The 15288-nt window shown below is 35.9% G+C and overlaps 1 protein-coding gene across 7 annotated transcripts in view; it reads left to right on the top strand.

Moving 5' to 3' along the window:
- CDK14 (cyclin dependent kinase 14) overlaps window positions 1-15288 on the top strand; it is a 599181-nt gene that overhangs the window by 349587 nt on the left and 234306 nt on the right. For all 7 annotated transcript variants that reach the window (XR_008296846.1, XM_027071858.2, XM_027071854.2 and 4 more), the window contains one exon: window positions 10662-10782. Coding sequence is in view for 6 of the 7 variants with exons in the window: in XM_027071858.2 (XP_026927659.1) it covers window positions 10662-10782 (121 nt within the window). In the remaining variant the exon portion in view is untranslated. The remainder of the gene's footprint in view (window positions 1-10661; window positions 10783-15288) is intronic.

The following is a 15288-nucleotide window of genomic DNA, read 5'->3' as shown; positions in this document are numbered from 1 at the left end:
CTCCCTTATGCCTCTACCTCTGCCCTTCCCCTGCTTTCTCTCTCTCTCTCTCTCTCTCTCTCTCTCTCTCTCTCTCAAAAAAAAAGATAATATTATAGAAGGTACAGATTGTCTTAGATCCTTTCCAGCACGAAAGCTCCATGACTCATCTCTGCAGTGATTGTGAAACATATTTATTTCATGGAATTAATGTATCTTTGAAAATATTCCCCAAATGCTCCATATACCTTCTTATAGAGATTTGAAGTTTATTTATTTACTGTATTAGTGACACCCAACTCCAATTACATGGCAACTAAACAGGTATCACAAAACATGTTTTAAAATCATCAAAATAAAGTCAAAGTGTGCATGTCTTTTAGTAGACGTTTTCTTCTAATTATGTCTGGAATCCTGTATTGAGTATAGTATGGAGACCCCAAAGTATAACTCGACCTCTGCTCAAATAATATAAAGAGAAAAGAGAAAAAACTAAAAGCACAGGAGAAAATAGTTCACAAAAATTGGGTAGCAACCATAAAATAAAAAATATATATTCAGTATGACCCAAACCTTTTTTCCCTTCATTTGGCTCAATAATTGCCTCATTAATTTGAACGGATTCATTTGGACACTTATTGTTGTAAACACATAAAAACCTCTCAGTTAAAAAAAATCCACATCAGTAAGGATACTTCAGAAGAGCTTTTTCTTGTTTCATTACATATCCTACAGATTAGCTTTAACAACATCCACGTTTGAGATTTCTGGGGGAAAATGGGGGACCCTTAGAGCCCTGCAATATAAATAGCCCCGCTCACATCCACCTTTAAAAAAAAATTTAGCTATTCCTTTCTAAGTTATCACAGTCTCTGGCTAACTGCTCCATTTCTGGAGCTACTGCTTTCTGCCACTTTCCACTTTAAAGCAGACAAACAAAGCAGCAGGTGAGAGCTGCTCTCATTCCAGCAGTTAGAATCAAAATTCCAGCAATCAGAACCTAACTGAAGGTTTCTGAGCATTTCTCCAAAGTACTTCCTTTTCAAAGGTCTCTTTTCCTGGAGGGCCCATGGTGTGATTGTTGTCTGAGGCTCCCCACACAACACTGGTCATTTTCTCTCATTTACTCATATTTTTGGAACCTCCTTCCAGTAAAACCAGCTTGTGTTTTCTCCTCACTTCTCTTTCCTGTCCTCACCCTGTTGCTGTTCCTCTCCCAGCAGGCTGACCTTCCACCACTCTGGACTTGGGAGTCACTCAGTCTATGCCACTCCATCTAGATGTATCCCAGGGACATCTGAGAACATTTGTTCCCAGGTCCCCAGTCTTCCTGAGGATGCAGTGGCACTGCCTGTATTCACATCCTAGCATGGCCACTTATTACTGTGTGACCTGGGGTAAATTGGTTTCCTTTCTGTTAAATTAGGATATTAATAATCATGCTTCCTTCTAAGTTGTTGCAATGCGTAAATGAGATCGTATATCTAAAAACCTAACAGATTGTAACTTCTCATTAAATTCTCATCAGGTTTGCCTCTATATTATAAGCACCAGCATATTCACTGATCACTGGGTTTTTTTCATATTTTAGTATTATCCTTAGTAAAATCAGGTAAAAATACTGTATTACCCCACCCCTGACTTTTAAAAAAATTTTAGGTGTTTTAGGAAAGAAATGGGAATGATTTTCTCATAGGCCTTCCAGAGGAACACTCACTCTAAATCTTATTCCCCTTAAAAGCTAAAAATTAATGAGAGCTTATGTTGTCATTTCAAATGCTATATATGTATGATAATGTCATCTTTATATATTGCCTTCTTTCCGTTTAAGCACAAAGGATACGTCTGCCATAAAATCATAATTATTTTTACCTAATTTGACCTCATTATAGTTGTGATTATTTAACAATCTTTCTTTAACACATACCACTGCATACTCATATAATATTTGGGGTATATATTAATACATATTTATAACCACATGGCCTAAAAATTCTGAGTACTATGTCTTGATTTAAAACTGATATTCTTATGATGAACTTAGTATGTTTTTCCTCTAATTTATTGGGAAAGAAAATCAGCATGGATACAGAAATTCATGTAAATTGCCAAATTAGTCCGATTATGAAATTAATTTTCTATATTGTGTTGTCATCTAGCATTGGAATAACTATGAGTCTCACTAAGAGAAGCAGAAACTAGAACATGGAATGTAAGTCACTGAGCTGTGAGAGTGATGATCCACTGTACGGAAAATGACTTTGCATTCTCTGTTAATGCAGATGTGATGGAAGAGGATCACTGAGGTGGAATTATTTACTTGAAAGCCTTTTTAAGAACTTGAACTTATATGATCTTCATACATTTAATGAACAAGGTTGTTAGTAATATTTCCTTAGGATCACCGAGTTTTAATACTTGAATGGACTCAAAGTTGCTTTGCTCTCACCCATGGGTCAACAAACTTTCTTAAAGTACCAGATACCAAATATAGCCTATGGGTCATAATCTCTGCCAAATACTCAGCTATGGTGTTGAGCACAAAAACAGCAACAGATAACATTGAATGAATGGGTATACCTGTGTTCTGGCAAAATTTATTTACAAAGACAGGTGGCCGACTCACGGGTGCTTGAGAAATCTGATCTCAGCCCCCTTATTTTACACATAACATAGCAAGAAAGCTTAAGTCACTTAATCAGTGAGACGCAAGTAATTAGTTAGTGTCAGGACCACTATAAGGCACTTCGTTTTTTCATTTTGCAAGTCTTCCAGTATGCAGACTAATGCTCAGACAACAATAGCATATTTCTCATATGGTAGTCAGCCAAAGGATTCTGACTAATTGGTCTTACCATCATCACATCTATTGGTTTCATATAAAGCAGAATTGCCCAGAGAAGTATATTGTTTTTATCTTCTATATAAAATAGAAAACAAAATTCTCCTATATATGAAATTTAATTATTTGAATAATTTTTCTTGTTTAGAATGTCTGTATTAAAATGTTATGATCATTTCTGTTATTTAAAATGAAAGGTAGCTTTGGATAGTATCTCCATTTTAACAACATTTGTTCTTCCAATCCATGAGCATGGAATGTTTTTCCATTTATTTGTGTCTACTTCAATTCCATTCATAAGCTTTCTATAGTTTTCAGCATATAGATACTACCCAAAGCAATCTACACATTCCATGTAATCCCTATCAAAATAACACCAGCATTCTTCACAGAGGTAGAACAAACAATCCTAAAATTTGTATGGAACCAGAAAAGACCCCAAATAGCTGAAGTATTATTGAAAAGGAAACCAAAACTGGAGGCATCATAATTCCAGACTTCAAGCTATTATTACAACGCTGTAATCATTAAGACAGTATGGTACTGGCAGGAAAACAGATACATAAATCAATGGAATAGAATAGAGAACCCAGAAATGGATCCACAAGTATATGGCCAACTAATCTTCAACAAACAGTAAAGAGTAACCAATGGAAAAAAAGACAGTTTCTGTAGCAAATGGTGCTGGGAAAACTGGACAGCGACATGCAGAAGAATGAACCTGGACCACTTTCTTACACCATACATAAAAACAAATTCAAAATGGATGAAAGAGCCAAATGTGAGATAGGAAACCACCAAAATTCTACAGGAGAAAACAGGCAGCAACCTGTGACCTCGGTCACAGAATCTTCTTACTAGACATGTCTCTGGAGGCAAGAAAAACAAAAGCAAAAATGAACTATTGGGACCTCATCAAGATAAAAAGCTTCTGCACAGTGAAGGAAACAACAAAACTAAATGAGAACAGGTATTTGCAAATGACATATCTGATAAAAGATTAGTACCCGAAATCTGTAAAGAACTTACCAAATTCAATGAAGAAATGGGCTAAAGACATAGACACTTTTTCTTTTTCTTTTTCTTTTTTTTAACATTTATTTATTATTGAGAGACAGAGTATGAGCAGGGGAGGGGCAGAGAGAGAGGGAGACAAAGAATCTGAAGCAGTCTCCGGGCTCTGAACTGACAGTACAGAGCCCCACGGGGGGCTCAAACTCACACTGTGAGATCATGACCTGAGCCGAAGCTGGACGCTTAACCAACTGAGCCACCCAGGCACCCCTAAATAGACACTTTTTCAAAGAAGACATCCAGATGGCTAACAGACGTATGAAAAGATGGTCAACATCACTCATCATCAGGGAAATACAAATAAAAACCACCATGAGATACCACCTCACGCCTGTCAGAATGGCTAAAATTAACAACTTCGGCAACAGCAGATGTTGTCGAGGATGCAGAGAAAGGCGAACCCTTTTGCACTGTTGATGGGAATGAAAACTGATATAGCCACTCTGGAAAACGGTATGGAGGTTCTTCAAAAAATTAAAAATAAAACTACCCTATGACCCAGCAATTGCCTTAGTAGGTATTTACCCAAAGGATACAAAAATGCTATTTTGAAGGGGCACATACACCCCAGTGTTTATGGTAGCACTATCAACAATAGCCAAATTATGGAAAGAGCTCAAATGTCCATCGACTGATGAATGGATAAAGAAGATGTGGTATATATATGCAATGGAATACTACTGGGTGATCAAAAGAGTGAAATCTTGCTATATTCAACAGTGTGGGTGGAACTAGTGTATTATGCTAAGCGAAATCAGTCAGAGAAAGACATACAATTTCACTCATATGTGGAATTTAAGAAACACAACAGATGAACTTAGGGAAAGCGAAGGAAAAATGAGATAAAAACAGAGAGGAAAACAAACCATAAGAGACTCTTAAATACAGAGAATACACTGAGGTTGCTGGAGGGGAGATGGGTAGGGAGATGGGTTAAATGGGTGATGGGCATTAAAGAGGGCACTCTTAGGGATTAGCACTAGATGTCATATGTAAGAGATGAATCACTGGGTTCTACTCCTGAAACCAAGGCTACATTATATGTTAACTAACTTAAATTTAAATAAAAATAAAAAAATAAAAGGAAAGATAAAAAATCTATGCCCTTTAGGATAGGTAGTAATTAGGCATAATTTATTAGCTTTAAAAAATCAAAGATAATTAAATAAAATCAGAGTAAAATAAAATATTGCATTAACATGTTAAAATGGCTTCTGGACTTTATTTTATTAGAATTTATTTTCAAAGATTACTCCTATTCAGTTGAAAAACTCTAACAAATGCCAATCAAAACATTCTTAACGGATTTTTGGAATCCTGCAAAGACTAGCTTCTGTTAAAATAGAAATCTGGACAAAAAAGAAAACAAAGATGTTTCATCAAAGGAAAGAAAAGGATATTATAATTGTATCCTAAAACTTTTTTTCCACTTTAAGTAATACCAGGTGACATTAAATGTATGAAAATAACCTCAAATACCCACATTTCGTGCTTCCTATGATGGCAAAAATGGGCAAGGGGATTGGAGAATGTCCAATTTTCATAGTGCTTATGGGGAAAGACTGGACATTGAAATCTTTTATTAAGTTTCACACTGAAGAGTGTTCCAAACAAATTATAACTTTCTATTAATTAATTTCAACAAATGTAGATTTTTTTTTATTGTTTAGAAAGTATTTTGAGGGGCGCCTGGGTGGCGCAGTCGGTTAAGCGTCCGACTTCAGCCAGGTCACGATCTCGCGGTCCGTGAGTTCGAGCCCCGCGTCAGGTTCTGGGCTGATGGCTCAGAGCCTGGAGCCTGTTTCCGATTCTGTGTCTCCCTCTCTCTCTGCCCCTCCCCCGTTCATGCTCTGTCTCTCTCTCTATCCCAAAAATAAAAAAAATTAAAAAAATATAAAAAAAACGTTGAAAAAAAAAGAAAGTATTTTGAAATTGATAATTGTTTGCCATGGACAGACTTTCGGTTAGTGTAACAATCCAGCAAAAGATGAGGGGGACCTAAGAAGAAGGAAGAAGAAAAGGGAAATTATAAAGTAAAATCCATTGAGTTCTGTAATTTTGTAAATGGAAGGAGCCTACAATGAAACAAGCCTTCTGGCTTTGTTGAATAATGGATGGTGATGTTTGGTGGTAAATTCTAGAACATTGGAGGAGATAACATTGGTGGGAGAATTGGAGACAGGAAAAATATGTGTGATACCTATGTAAGATCTAAGTGGGCTTTTTAATATAAAAATATAAAATTTTAGGGGAATATTGATGCCAGAGATATTTATTTGGGATCATTAGCATATAGACAGTAACTGAAGCCATGAGAATAACTCAGATCACCCAGGAAAACTTACCAGGTGCAGAGGGAAGAGGTTAAAGCCAGAACTCTGGAGAACACCAGAAGAAAATACTTTTTGTTTTGTTTTGTATGATGGTTGTTTATTGGTACATTCTAAGAGCAGCAGTAAAGAACTTTCAAACTGCTTTAGCACATCATAAGGTATTAATATAAATCCTCTAGGAGGGAGGGGACTCCATTAAAGATTTATATGAGAAAAGAAGTTTCTGACCAGTTCCCAGGACTGTGGAATGGAAAAAAATACATAAAAGCCTTTCTCTGCCCTTACTCTATGGACTGGCACATGGAATAGAGAAGTCTTTCCCTTTCCAGACTAACTGCCAGATGGTAAAATAGTATCCAAGGATTTCATGTCTGTTTGGAATCAAATTGTGAAGAAAAGCGCTGCTGTCCTAGAAATACTGATTTTGTGATTAAGAGCAAGACACTCTTTCTGATTATTTTGTTTGGGAAATGAGATATGTTGAGGGAGGGGTATAGGAGTTACTCTGATATAAAAACAAAACTACTGACAAGCACAGAACAGTGGCATGTCCTCTGGGAAATGGTGGAAGCTATGCTTTTATATCGTGTTTCAGTTGGTTTTTGCAAGTCCATCTAGCTTTTGCCATTCTAAATAATTAGAAAGAAACAAGTCATTGTTGCCAGTTATTTCTCAATTCCTTGGTCAAAGAGTTGAGCAGAGACATGGGAATTACCATCCTTGTACCCCTATGGTAAGTTTAGCAATTTTATTCATAGAATTAGAGGTTACTCAATCCCTGCCCAATTAAACTGTCTGCACAAGGGACTCACTGGAATTTGTACATGGAACGTGAAATCTAATGTATATCTGTGTACAGCTAAAAGAATTTTTTTAATCATTTTTGGAACCTGAAGCAGTGAAATGCATTTATTCTTGGACTCATGGCATATTGCCTGCACATGACTGTAGGGACTTGTAGTTGGGTCATGTTGAGTGCCTGTACAATATCTTTATACCTATGCCTAGTAAGGAACTGCATAGCCCCAGATCTGAAACCTGTGGGCAAATGTGAGCTGGAGGTAAAATCTTGTGAGAAATCGCCTCTGGATGATGTTAAAACATGGCACTAGCCACAGTTACCTCCATACACTTGAGAAAGGACTGGTTTGACTCTATAACCCTAGCCAAAACCAGCAGTTAAGGGCATGTAGGGAAAGATCCTAGATGGAGACCAAGACACTCCTGTTAACTTTTCTCTACCCAAAAAGTCAAATGAGTAAATTTAAAAGAGGGGTGGCCAACAGTGTCCACTGCAGATAAGGCCTGATGAGTGTCTATTGATTGATGCTGAACAACTGGTCTGTTCGGCACAAATGTTGGAAGCATTGTCACATGATTTATTCTGTGTCCGTCCCAGAGGAGAGAACCAGGTTCAAGGTGGTAGCAGATGTTGGATAACCATAGAGATATGTAGAGGAATTATTTCATTGGGTAAGACATTAACTGTAAAGCTTCACTCTTCTGGAAATCTCAGATGCTTCTGTGCTAGGTAGTATCAAGGTTGCCCAACTTTGGATAATTGGCAATAGGACTTAAATATCAGGATTTTTTTTTTTTTTTGCTCTGTCCTAGGGTTTTTCTTTAGTTAGAAATGTTAACCTCTTAAAGTGGGATATGATGAATTGTTATGTAAGCCATTTTAGATGTCCCCTTTCTTATGCACATGCTCCGTCAAAGTGGCAGTGTGCAAATAACCTGTACCCATCTGTTTAGCATTTCACTTTGCTTTTTGACTCTTTAATTCAAACTAAACATTAATATAAGAAGTTTTGATAATAACCCATGAACTTCATCCTTTTTTAAAGGTAGTGTAGCTCTCTTCCTGTAGTGTAACCATAGCAACTGACAAGGAACAGAGAAAGAAAGCTTTCACACATGCTGTGCTAATTAATCCTGTCCTACAGTTTTCCTTCAACTGGAGGATGCGGTTTAATAAATTCTGCATGAGTAAGCGTGTTTTGATGCATGATTGTAAATACATAGCGATATCTTTACCAAAAATATGGATTAACAATGTAGTTATATATTCCTACTTCAAGGTATACTTTTTTTTTTGATTCATTGTTTTAATAATTTGCTCCCTCCCTGAAAAACTTCGGGATTTACTAATCTTTTTAACTGAACAGACATATTTTCAGGGTTAAAGCCTTTTGTTTATCAATATACAGGACCATTTCCACAAGAAAATGTCTTAATTGACTATATCAAAGTAAGAGGATAGAAAAGTTTTTCTCAAGCGATACAGAAGAGTGTTTCTTAAAAATGTAGTAACATTCTTCAATATGACACATTAACATGCAAACCATTTTAAGAAACTATCTTAATACATTAAAAAGCTAGATACTGCAAATTCATTTTCACTCTTGATTTGAGAAGTTATATGACCCACATGAATGGTGTTTGCGTAGTCCTTGACCTAATAAACATATGGGAAGGAGGACAATAATGGAAACAAAGAATTTTTTTCTTTTTATATTTTTCAGATGTATTTAACCAGTTTTACAAACTTACATTTGGAGTGAACATAATGGACCTAAAATCGCATAATTATTTAGATTTATACTATTTCTAGCTTATTTTGAGGTTTTTATTCTCTCTTTGAAATGGGAAATACCACAATTTTCTATAACCAGCCTGGTCTTTTGAGCTGTCAAAGAAAATCTCAGATTTTTTTCATTCTCCTATCCCTCTAGTCTAGCTTTCTGTCAACAGGGCCTCAGAAAAACCAAGGGAATCCAGCCTGAATGTTTTTGGCATCCCATTTCACTTGACAAGAGCATATGGAACGAGTCAGAACCTATTTCAGGACTTGTACTTCTTTGGTCTGTGTATAGAAACATGCTAATTTGAGGAATTAAATCTTCTGATGGGATTATTAAATTTTGGAAACACTTTACCATTCTGATTGTCCTATCTGTTGTTCAGTTTTACCTGAATTGAGATAGGATCAAACTTTGCAGAGAAAAGAAGTAGAGGTTATTATGGAAATCTGTTATTAAAAATAGTTGTTCCACTCATGTATAGAAAAGTTGGAGAACATATATAAGTATGTGTGTGTTAGTTTGTACATGTTGATATGGAATACTTATAAACTTGAAACAATTTATAATATACTATTGTTTTATTATAAAACCTGTGTTAGAGAAAAAATTGAGTTACTCTAACCATAGTTGAATTAATTAGAAATTTCTCATCACCTGTCCTCTTAATTTTAACATTTTCATATAATACAGTTAAGGGACTATCAAGTATTTAATAAACAGGAAAAAAATTATGTCCCTAAGTACTACTTAAAAATTTAAATTGTCAGAACATTAAAATAAATGTTATGGTACATTTATTGTAAAAATGGTACATGTGCTTTGAGCCTCACAGTGATAAATAATACTTTCCACTTGTCATTAATGAACATACCCAGATAGAAAGCTGAATTTTTTTCTTTTAAAAAGAACATTTATAGATTTTGTGATTTTTAAAAGAAATTATATATTTATTGTAGGAAACTTGGGGAAAAAATTGAGAAGAGTGTATTAAGTGAAGAACAAACCTGAATGATCCCATTTTCCAGAGCTAGCCACTGAAGACATTCAGATATTTTCTGCCATTCTTTTTTTTTAATGCTAAAGTCTTTATGGTTATGAGGTCAAACTGCACATAATCTAGCACAACATATCACTATGACCATTTTCTCCATTTTTAAATTCTTAGGAAACATTTTTATTTATTATACTAGACCTCGTCATCCCATTGTTTCATATTTAAGTATTCCTTTATAATTATTTATTTAGGTGGTTTTCAAATGATCTTCCTAAATAAATGTTTCCCACAGAGCATTTAACAGAACACTGAAAGAAAAAGAAGCTTTGGAAAAACCCTTTGAGAAAAGCATCATATTCTCTTCTTTCAGATTCACAATACACATTAGAATAATTAAGAACACTGAGAAGTAGTACAGTATGAAGACCTGTTTTAACTTTTAACTTGTTAAACCATCTTTTCCCAAAATGATTTGACCTTGGAATCTTTTTCTGTAGCACTTACTTATAACTCTCAGAACTAGAATTCTATAGAACATTCTTTGGAAAGTCAAAGAGATTTCTAAGCTTCTGTGTAATATCTAATCATTTATGAATTATTTGTTTACTCTTCTAGGACTTTATCAGATTTATGATGCTTCAGTAGGAAAACAATTGATCTATCAGTTATTAGCATTATTTGAAACAGGTAGAACACAATATACCTTCCCCAGCCTTTCTAGTAACCTTGACATGGCATTTGTGATTCTGTATTACAGTGTCATGTTTGACCTTTTAAAACTGTGAACATTCAAATTTAAATTCCCTTGTTCTATTAATGCCTATCAACTTCTTTATGTTTCCTGTATTCCACAGGTCTTGCAAGAGCAAAATCTGTCCCTAGCCACACATACTCCAATGAAGTGGTTACCTTGTGGTACAGACCTCCAGATGTCCTCCTGGGCTCAACAGAATATTCCACCTGCCTTGACATGTGGTGAGAAATGGAAGATTTACTCTAGCTAATCTATCTGTAATGCCTGGTCTGGGTCATGCCCAGACAAACATTCTAATAGTTTGAATGAAGATTAATGGTACAGCAGTGTTTGCCTGTGTGTGGCAGTATTGCTGGATTTTTTTTTTTTTTTTTTAAAGCATGATTGAGAATATTCCTTAATCAAAGGCTCCCTTGCAGATGGTGTCTGGTAATGGTTCTTGAGGGACAAGGGGCAGAAGTATTTTTCTGTCAGTACAATGGTTTTTCTCTCTAAGGGTCTCAATTTGCAGCTCTGTTTTATAACAAGGAGGTATATATCTCTAAACAGTAGTATGGGTTGGAAGTAGTAGGAAACATATTTAAGTTCAACAACAAAGCTCAAATTAACTGGTCTGAAAATTTTGGTGTAGGCACTAAATTTGGTGCAGTACACTCTAGAAAGCCGGGTACAAATAACCCAAATGATATAAAACAATTACTTTTTGAAAATATCACAATAAGTTTAATTTCAACAGAGTCTCGGTTTCACACAATGGTTTAGCAAAACTTAAAAACCTGTTTAGGAAGCCCAAAGATTAATAAGTTTTAATGGATAATTATGACTAATTATAAAGTATAATGAGCTCCCAATCCAGTGTGATCTAAATCAAATAATCAAATAAGGGAATATTCTTTTTTTTAAGTTTATTTATTTATTTTGAGAGAGAGCATGAGCAGAGGAGGGGCGGGGGTGGGGGGGGGGAGAATCCCAAACAGGTTCTGCGCAGGGCTTGGTCCCATGAACTGTGAGATCATGACCTGAGCTGAAACCAAGAGTTGGATGCTTAACCAACTGAGCCATCCAGGCACCCTGGGAATAATCTTATTTTTAGTACTCAGGAAAGGCTTCTTAGTGACTTGAAAATGTCCTCTATTAGTAGAAAAATCTCTTTTCTAGACTCAAAATTGTGTTCAAAGTAAAACAACTCACATAACACTTGTGCTATTTTATCCTAGGAATCATCTTCCATGAATGATTATGCCCCCATATGCAGAATTCAGCTACATGTCCTTATAATGTTTATGACCTCGATAAAACTTCCCCATGTGTTATTTATCTTCCTGCCATGTACTTACTTCATTGTTCTTCCCTCAGTAATCTTGGCTTTCAGTAAATTAGGCTGTAATGAGGGGCCTGGCTTCTGTCCTGATGTTTTTGATCCAAACATTTTACAGTGAGAAAACAATCAAGTTCCTGGTGATGTAGGGCACAATGTAGATTTTCTTAATTTAGGTTCCAGCAACCACCACCCCCCTGCCCAAGAATAGGATTTCAGGATCTGTGAAACCACTGAAAATATATGCAACATTTTGCGTACACATGAATATATTTATTTTTATGGGGTGTAGATCTGTAGCTTTCAATAGAGCTATAAAAGAATCTGGATCATCAAACAGCCTAAAATCTATTGTCATAAATTTTGTGATGCCTTATAATAAATCTAGTACCATCGTAATGCATATTCCAAAACCCAGAGAACAAAGATGACCATCTATTATTAAGGAGCTAAGCTAATTCATTTTTTCATCACAGTTTTCTTTGTTTGTTTGTTTACACAATTACTTTTTTCCCCCAAGGCTAGTCAGGGGCTTGGGCAAAATACATATTTTGATCATTAGTGGTAATGGAGGAAAAGGTTGGAAATAAAGGTCAGTTACTACATCAGGATATCAGTTACTAACTTTCTCATTCCCTTCCTCCTTCTTGCCTCACTGTTGGGAGTTGGATACATAAATAAGCATTAATTAATATTCTCGAGTTACGGACTATTTTTCTCTTTTTCAAGTATGAAAACTCTAGGTTGTCTTTCAGTGAGGTCAGTTAAGGACTCTACTAATAGAACATAGTTTGGAAATATTTGTGGCTTGGGGCCAGTCTTGTCTTAGTGCTTGGCAGTTCAGTTAAGACTCTACCCTCATAATCGGAAGAAGCGGTTTTTTATACCCTAGTGGCTAATTTTTTCCAAACCTTTAAAAGTGCTCTTTAACGTACAAAGAACCACATGGATTATGACTTGCTAATATTTCTGTTTCTGATATGTAGTATTTGATTTCCAGCCTGTGCCCCAACCTGGAGCACCCACCTTTTTTTTCTTTCACATCTGTCTGTGTGTGTGTGTGTTCATCCTCTTGAAGAAGGCTTGGGTACCTTCTATTAATTTGCTTTACACAGAGACATAATGAAGCATAAGAGGAAGACTGTTATTTAAGTGGAAGGGAGGAAAACTGATACAAAGTAGAAGACCCCAAATGCCCTTTTGTCTACATGCCAAGATTATTCATTGCCAAAACCAAACAGTAAATGTGTTGTATTTGAGCAGTTCTCATGCTTAATGGCTTTTCATTTTCAAGCCCTAAAATCTGAGTTATGTCTATGCTATGCCTGTCATTCTCACTCTGATTTCATTCCAAGCCGTTTTCTAAAAGCCATTTTGTTATTATCCTCTAAGTCCAATAAAGTGTATATATTTTTCCAGTTAGAGAGAAGTTCACAGGGCACTGATTTTTGCATAATCAATGACGTCGATGCCGGGTATTCACAGAACTGGAAATGGGACTGTAATTGAGACATGGCTCAGCTGCACCAAGGAGAAGTGCAAATATGAATGCGTGAACAATAGCGGGGAGGCAGGTGGTAGTGGGTTCAGGCGATTTTTACAGTTCATTTACCATCCTGGGGCAGTAGGGTAGCAACTAAAAACTAACGATCCCTACACAGTGTTACATTTTCCAGTTTTCTGTTTAAATAGCCGCAGGCAGTAAAAATATTAATGAAGACACATACGCATTAACATTGGCAGCAAGTGACGGAAAATCAGAGCTCACCGTGTTATGATTTACTGCGCTGGGTCTCCAGCACCGTGGCAAGGTATAAACATACTGTGCGATTCCAGAACACAGCAGGAGACACAGGTTTTGATACCTTTGTCTCCCTCCATGAAAGAGGATTTAGGCAGAGGAATCAAATTGGACGTTGTCTCGTGTATAACTTCTCTTAATTCTTGGATTTTGTCACTCTTTGAAAGTCAAGGCATAGGAATTCATCTTTAAGCTTCTAAACCAAAAGGCTTACAGAGTACTGAGAACCACATTATGAGAAGTGCAGATGTGAAAAGCAGCTTATCTGCGTAGTTCCTCCCCTGTCAGGGAGTTCTGCTCTAGCCGTGGAGGTCATTGCTCTGTATAAGCTTTCTGTTTCTTTAGAGAAGCTCATAAATATGTTTAGAGCGGCCTTTGTTTTCTAAAGTGGAAGGTCACTTGGGATTACTTACAAGGGATTAATTTTTAACAGAAGGTGACTAATGTAGCTAAGAAGTAATAGTATCTCAGCCACATCCCAGTGCTTCTGGGGCCACAATATGTAGTGGCCCTACCTTGTGGAATCAGTGACAGCCCTCCCCAACATGATGTGTGAAGGAGAGCCTGCCATTCTCTTCCCGTCATCATCTTTTTAAAAGCTAATTAACATATTAACTATACTTGTCAAAATGTGGGGCAAATCATTTATAAATAAGCCTGTCAAATGTAATGAGATTGCATATTAAATCACCCTTTTCTCTATTACATCTCTGATTTAAGATTAAAATTAATTTATTTAACATTGTAGCAGCTGGGTGGTTAGGAAACAACTCCCATACCAGTCTTGATATATAGAAAAATGTCTGCTTCCAAATTGATTTTGCATATATCTGAAAAGAAATTGCCTATTTATTGAATATTATAAGGCCATTTAGCTTTGCTTTTTATTAAATAAGTCTAATCACCATACATATTGGCAACATACAGAGTTCTGTCGTTCTTAACGATCACTCTTGAACCAAGGAAATTTATGTTATAAAATAAGATTTCCTGGGACTCAGGTTTGTTTACCAGTGTTTTATGAGAGAGAATCATAAATGAATTCTACTATCACCCCCACCCTGAAAATAAATTTGTTCTATATGAGGTCCTGCCTTGAGTAACTGAGTGATAGTAGTAATAATAATTGAGTCTTAATAGTAATAATAATAGTACAAATAATAAATACTTTTATTGGACACAAACTGTTTTCTAAGTTTCTCTTATGCATTTTGATTACTAATCTACTGCAGCATGACACAGTAGAAGGCAACAAAACACAGACGGACTAAATAAGGTAGTAGAGGTCTTTTAATTAGTAAGTAGGGACAACATGCAAACTTAGGGCTAACTCACTGCAAAGCCTTTTCTTTTTACAACATATTGCATTATCTCTAAGGTGATTTATAAGAAATTGGTTTTTATTTCACTAGTAAAGTGATTCTAAAACTCAATACATTCAATTCCATTTTTATAATTTAGGTTATGCTCTGAGTCATTTTGGATCCTTTACATGCTTCAAATAAAGTAGGTGGCTTTCACTCGCACTCAGCAGGCTTGTGGACTGCCTTTCTCCCCTCATGTCAGTGTTCTGTATTATGCCGTTTTATTCAAGGAGGAATTTCTTTG

This window comes from Acinonyx jubatus, chromosome A2, assembly GCF_027475565.1.
Source record: "Acinonyx jubatus isolate Ajub_Pintada_27869175 chromosome A2, VMU_Ajub_asm_v1.0, whole genome shotgun sequence".
Lineage (NCBI taxonomy): Eukaryota > Metazoa > Chordata > Mammalia > Carnivora > Felidae > Acinonyx > Acinonyx jubatus.
This window is presented reverse-complemented; position numbering and strand designations above follow the sequence as displayed.